This window comes from Vigna umbellata, chromosome 3, assembly GCF_029865625.1.
Source record: "Vigna umbellata cultivar VRB3 chromosome 3, Vumbellata_1.0, whole genome shotgun sequence".
Lineage (NCBI taxonomy): Eukaryota > Viridiplantae > Streptophyta > Magnoliopsida > Fabales > Fabaceae > Vigna > Vigna umbellata.
In genome coordinates, this window is record NC_142167.1 from 52,460,150 (window position 1) to 52,466,811 (window position 6,662).

The 6,662-nt window shown below is 37.5% G+C and overlaps 1 protein-coding gene across 3 annotated transcripts; it reads left to right on the top strand.

Annotated features, from left to right (window-relative positions):
• The first annotated feature begins 3,195 nt into the window (after positions 1–3,195).
• LOC148202920 (uncharacterized) lies at positions 3,196–6,455 on the top strand. Of its 3 annotated transcripts, XM_088111071.1 has the most exons (9): positions 3,405–3,547; positions 3,673–3,715; positions 3,888–3,920; positions 4,065–4,228; positions 4,317–4,468; positions 4,718–4,765; positions 5,136–5,292; positions 5,371–5,490; positions 6,312–6,455. In XM_088111071.1, exons 4-9 carry the CDS (start codon positions 4,133–4,135, stop codon positions 6,390–6,392), a joined length of 654 nt encoding a protein of 217 aa, XP_087967197.1. In that variant the 5' UTR covers positions 3,405–3,547; positions 3,673–3,715; positions 3,888–3,920; positions 4,065–4,132; the 3' UTR covers positions 6,393–6,455. The 3 variants fall into 3 exon arrangements, with proteins under 3 accessions (XP_087967195.1, XP_087967197.1, XP_087967196.1); XM_088111070.1 differs by lacking the exon at positions 3,888–3,920; XM_088111069.1 differs by lacking the exons at positions 3,673–3,715; positions 3,888–3,920 and having other exon boundaries at positions 3,196–3,547.
• The last annotated feature ends 207 nt before the right edge of the window (positions 6,456–6,662 follow it).

Here is a 6,662-nt window from a genome sequence, read left to right on the forward strand (position 1 = left end):
CATCACCGACTCCTTTGGAAGAAGTTTTAGATCCATTTGCAAGGGTTATGAAATGAGGTTTTTCTCGAAAGGAAATAGATGAGAACAAAGAGGTATTACCAGAAATGTGATCAGAAGCACCTGAGTCAATTACCCATGAATTTTGACATTCCATAGATTGAGAAACGCAGGTTGTTGATGTATTGGGAGATTGAGATGGTTGTGCCAAGCTGTTAGACTTTAACCTTAAATACTCTTGATATTCATCCTCAGAAAACATAGAAGTGGAGGTTTCAGTTTTCGAAGTGGAAGTTTCAGTCTTCGAAATATTGGCGGTTTTGGAAGGGAAACCATGTAAGGAGTAGCAATTCTCTTGAGTATGACACATCCTTTTACAATATGTGCATTGAGTACGTCCCCGACCTCCTCGTCCTCCTCCTCTAGTGCCACGTCCTCCTCTTCCTCGTGTGGCAACCATGACAGATGGTTCCACTAGTTCATGCGCTTCTTGAGTTTGAGATACCGGGACACGCAGAAGGCGAGTGGTCAATGTTTCCATAGAGGGAAACTCATGACTAGTTAGAAGTTGATCTCTGAGATGATCAAAATCGGGATGTAAGGCACGAAGGATCAACACCATGTAAAATTTGTCTAGTTTCTTTTTGATATCCTCTAATGGATCTACTTCCAAAAACATCCTAAGTTCTTCGACAGCAGATTGGGTTTCAGCCATGAAGGACACCATATCATGGTCTGCCATTTTAAGAGATGCAAGCTTGTTCGTAGTGTCATAGAGACGTTGAATATCGTTGGCATAAATGCTTTGGGCTTTCTTCCAAAAGGAGTGACAAGTTTTGAAAGCCCTCAAAGATACAAGAAGTTTGGGTTCCACTGATTGCCATAACAGGGTACACAATTGGAAATCTGCTTGTTTCCACTGATCAGCTTTTTCAGTAGGCACATGGCTTCCATCTCGCTCAAGGTGGTCATAATGCCCTTGGCCAAGGAACCACATTTCAACAGCAGCAGACCATGATAGATAATTTTTTCCATTTAGCTTCTCGGAGATAATTGATGGACTTCCAGAGAAGGAAAGAGTACTGCCAGACGCCATCTCTGAAGAAGACAAATAGTACTAGCGAGGAACAAGAAAACCCTAAGGGTTTAGACGAAGGAAACTGTGACAGTGATGGACGACGGTGGCCGGCAACGGCGGGCGGTGAACGGCGGCCAGCGGCGACGGTGGCCGGCGGCGGCGACGGTGGCCGGCGGTTGACAGTGGCCGGACGGTGGCCGGCGGCGGCGACGGTGGCCGGCGGTTGACGGTGGCCGGCGGCGGGCAGCGACGGGCAGCGGCGGGCGACGAAGAACTATGGCGCCGGACAAATATATATTACGAGACAGAAACCAGAGCGGGATCGACCCGCTCTGATACCAACTTAAGATTGAAAAGAAATAATTCTTGAGGGCTTAATTGATCCCTCTCACAATCTTCTATTTATAAGAATAAATTGATACACAAATACATGATAAATAGGTAACCCTAGACACAATATAATCATGATAAATAGGATAATCCTAGACACAATATAATCATGATAAATAGGGTAACCCTTGACACACTATAATGATGATAAAATAGGATAAATATCCTAACAATTCCCACACTTGGAATTAAACTCTACTTGAAACAAACCATGGCATTTGTTGAGCAATGATAAGTGTTTTCACTCTTATCTATGGGATGTTGTGATTGTTACTAGGGTTAAATATATTTCCTTTTCTCTCAAATTACTACATGAAATTGTGTTTTGTTTTTAAATATTTCATATAATACATTTTATGAAAATTATGTAAAATATTATCTTTAATAAATGGTATGTTGAGATTATATTATGTTTTAGTGTAAATGCTTATTTTCATTGGAAAAGTATTTTATATGATTTTTACGAAGTACGGGAATTAAATATTATAGAAATTAATTTATAAATAAACCAAATTTTTTTATAGTAATTTAAGAATAAAAATCATATTTAATTTTTTATTACATTTAATAGTCTCTTTTTAATATTTAGTAGTTTTTTTTAAATCAAAATTTAAGACAATTTAAATATTTTTTTTATATTTTTACAATTTTCGACAATGATGCCGCCTCTCCGATGGCATCGACAGCAAAGCTCGACTCAGGTACCGGTAGAGTCTCTCCACCAACGCTGATTCCTTTCAAACCGAGGTAATAGAACGTGTCGAGCTCGGGTTCCGCAAAAACGGCGCGGTGACAGCGTTGCGCGGCATCGGCGAGTCAAATTCAAGAGTGGAAACGACGTCGGAGTCACGGTCCACGAGACAGTACGAAAACGAAGTCGATTTGATTAATAGTGCAGTTATCATAGCATAATTTATAAAACTCCTTTCTGGATAGGATATAGCAGAATTACTGATAAAACTCCTTTCTGGATAGCATAGCAATTGAACTCATAAAACTCCTTTCTGGATCAGTCACGATACACTAAAAGTAAAAGGACTACAATGTTTGAAAATTTTCCTATGCCAGTTTATAATAGCAATAGTTGTCGTCGGAAATCAAAAATTGGCATCCCTTACCACAAGGACACCAAAATTTAACTTTCATTCCATTCTTGGTAGATTCAATACTCGTATGTTTCACGTATTTCTCCTGCTCTCCTCGGAAGACGGTTGGAAAGGCCGCCGCAGAGGATGGAGCAGTTAGGGTTGGGCGGAATGGGGTCGGAGGAGAAGCCGCACTTCTTGGGGGAGCGCTCCTCGGACAAATAACAGGAAGGCGGCGTTCGGCGCTTCATAGGGCTGTTCACCGCGGGCGCCTTGTCGAGTTGCATGGTGGATAATAACTCGGTGATCTGCCCCAGTGTTGTGGGATCAGGGTCGTCTTGGTGGGTAGACGTTTGTGGAGAATTCGGCTGTGCCCTCATCTTGTTATTGTTAATATTTTTGCAGCTGAAAAAGCAGGAGAAGGAGCTCTTCGCAGAGGTATGCGGGGCTGAGTTATGGAAAATGGTACGTGAGGGAGTATTTAAACAAAAAATACGGATGTTACTCCCGCCACCACCACTTTTATTCTTATCAGTATACACTACAAAAAAAATTAATTTTATTAGGGGTTTTTAGCTGCGGCTTTAAGAACCCCGGATAGTTTACGCGGTTTTTAAAAACCTTCGTTAAGATTAAATATATTTATTTTTCTGCACTTCCTTCGTCGTTTCTTATTTTCCCAAACCCTACAAAATATCTCCTCTGGCTTGCCGACTTCCATCCCTTCCTCTTCACCAACCTTGTCTGCTCCTTCCTCCACCAAAACAACCCTCGCCGCCACCTCTCCTTCCCCTTCCCTGACCGTCCATGGACCAGATCGAGTGCTGCCTCCGCCACATTGTCGTCACCCTCTCAGACCGCCTCAAGTGCGCCGAGAGCGCCTTCATGGAGTGCGTCGTGGGGAACTGGATCCGGTGCTGGAGGAGCAGAATATCGCCGCTGCCAAGGAGGCGGTGGGCGCTTTCATTCCTAAAACTCAAAAACCCTAATTCCTCTGGTAGGTAATCTTATTCGTTCATTCCTAGTCTCTAAATTCCTGAAACTCGAAAACCTTAATTCCTCTTTTCTTTCTTTCGATCGGCACAAAACAATTTATGGTATGATTCGTGTCATGTATGGAAGACTCATAGTTTCGCATTTTGGAAAGATTTGGAGTGGTATTGAGGTATGTTTCGTTATTTGCAAAGAGTTTGTGCTGAAAGTTTTGGTTTGCTTCCTTTCGTTTTGTTTTTCCTACACTCATGTGTCCTCTGTTTCCCCTGCACGTCAAAATCACCATCGGGATGTAGCATCATATATTCACTCACTATTGCTTATTTTATTTTCTCCACGTTTAGGGTTGGTGGATCTGGCAGAGACATGATTTTCACGTAAAGCATCCAGCTGATTGATTTTCCTAAAATGTTTCTTTATATTTTCCAAATTTTAATAGTATTAGTTTTTACAGTGTGACCATACTCTTTGTTAGTTCTATAAATTTAGTTCTAATGTCTAGTTTGTCTTGTTGCATCAAGCCGATATTTGTCATGCCTATCAAATACCGAGGAAAGGTGGCTTGAAAGAAGAAAATACCATTGTTTTTATGTATGATGACATTGCATTCAATTGGGACAATCCAAGGCCTGAAGTCATCATTAACAAACCAGATGGGGGTGATGTTTATGAAGGAGTTCCAAAGGTATTATGTTAGGTTTTTCACTATCCAATATCTTATTGCTATATCTAGTTTGATAGGGTCTAATATGTGGACTGTTTTTTTATGGTAGAATTACACTAGCAAAGATGCTACTGCTCATAACTTTTATGCTGCTTTACTTGGAGATGAGTCCGAGCTTACCGGTGGCAGTGGGAAGGTTGTGAACAGTGGATTCTGTTGGTTGTTTATATGGGTTTCAACATGGTATAGGCCTGGATTGAGGTTATTACTTTTGTTGTTTGGTTGATTTTAAGTGTAGATTCTCTTTTTAATTACTCAATCACCATCTCTCTTTTTAAACCTGCAGTGCGTTCTTTTCTATTATTCTTATTGTTAGAATTATTATACTAATAAAGTTACACCTGTACTTCAACTAAAGTCTTTTGGTTTAGTGATAGGAACTAGATCCTACAATTAACGTTATATATGTTTATTGAATATGCACCTCTTCTTTTCTTTGTTTCAATGCAGACATACAATAAAGCTTGATCTATATAGTGGATTCTTAATTCATTGCAGGTAAACATTCTATTTACATAAATATTCCAGCAAGTAATTATATGTGTGTGCTTACTCTATTATTTTAAGTTGTGTATATGAGAACCTGAATGAAGATAATATATAGGAAATTATCTCTTAGCTTTATTATCAACATATTTAAAAAGGAATTATGAAATATAGTATGCGAGAAGGATTCTTAGCTTATCTCTTAGCTTGTAGACATGGGTGATTTAACTGTGTGATTTCTAGGTTTTTTCTCTCTTGCGAGAAGATTGTACTGTAAAAGCTTTGGGAAGTTGACTCTGGAACATTAGTCAGATTTCAGTGGTCAAATTTGTGGTCCAAATTTATTTTAATATTTTAATATTTGTTCAGCCCCTCACTTTAGTATGTGCATAGAGAGCGTTGTGGATGAGAATGCAAGAAAATCATCTGGTGGTCTTCATGATGCTGCTTGTTCTGCGTGTGAGATGGCGGTTGTTTGGATGCAGAACCAACTCAGCCGAAATCAAACACAGGATCAGATACTAAACTACGTCAATCAGGTGAGCCAGTTCTCTTAATTTTGCTATTGGAGCATCTTTCCACACCTCTTGATTCATAGGTTCATGATGATGTTGCAGCTTTGCGATAAAATGCCAAGCCCGATGGGAAACTCTTCTGTTGGTTGCGGGGATATCTCCTCATTACCTGTAGTGTCTTTTACTATTGGTGGAAAAACTTTTAACCTTCGCCCAGAGGAGGTAAGATTTCCTCAGGCTAAAACCTGATTTGTTGCTTTAATGCTTTTGTTATGATTGATCACTTAACCGAATTTTATTTTAATGAAAACAAGATAAATTCAGAGCAGTAGGAGTTAAGAGTAAGAGGACTACAAGGCACCATTTTATAGAAAAATAAAATCAATAACGAAATTGAAGATAAAGCTGGTTACGAGTAAACACTAATGTGATCCACCAATATATATGTGAAATCAATCTGATGCTCCAAAGAATTGACATCAACTTTAGTCTCCCACTAAATAGAAACCAACATCAGTTAGAAAGTTAGGGGAGCTCCATTGAATGTTAACAGTGTTAAATTGTAGCCCTTTTATAATAACATTTTATGATAATTTAATTCCTAAATTCAAATCTCCATTTTTAACCATATCTTTATGATATTTTACTTGATTTATTAGGTACATAATAAAAATTGAATTTTTATTTTGTTTTCCTTTTTTTTTATTTCTTCAGAGATGAAACATAATCCTTGGTAAATGAGTAACTAGGAGAAACAATAAGAATGAACTTTAGTATTAAAGAAGATAATTGTGAAGAAAATAAAATATAAATAAATATCTTAATTTTTTTATTGTATATCTCTTCATTTTATTTTATTATATTTAATTTTAATATTTTTTACAGGACAAACTTTTTAATGTTTATTGTGATTTTCGAACTCTTTGTATTATGTATTAGAAATGAACAATTGGAAATATATTCTGTTATGCAAAATTTGTTATATTATGCCCTTTGAGTTTTTGTTTTTTGCTATTTGACTACTTTGGTGCTCTCTTACTCAGGAAAGCTCTATTCAGAACATGGAAGAAGTGCAGAAGCTTCCAGATGAACATTTTTCATTAAGTGAACATGTTTTTCTTTAATGTATATTTGAAAAATGTTATTATTGAACAATTACTTGTATTTAATAATATTTAATTTTTGTATATTTAGTTCATTTTATAATATTTAATTTTTGTTTCAAATTATTTTATTACGAGTTTTTCTTTATTATATCTTTTTTATCAATAAACTAAATAATATAAAAAAAATATCTTACATGCATTTTCGGCGGCTTTTGAAAACCCTGCCATTTTCGGCGGTTTTGGAAAACTCCAGCCATTTCCGACGGTTTTTGGAAAACCCTGTTATTT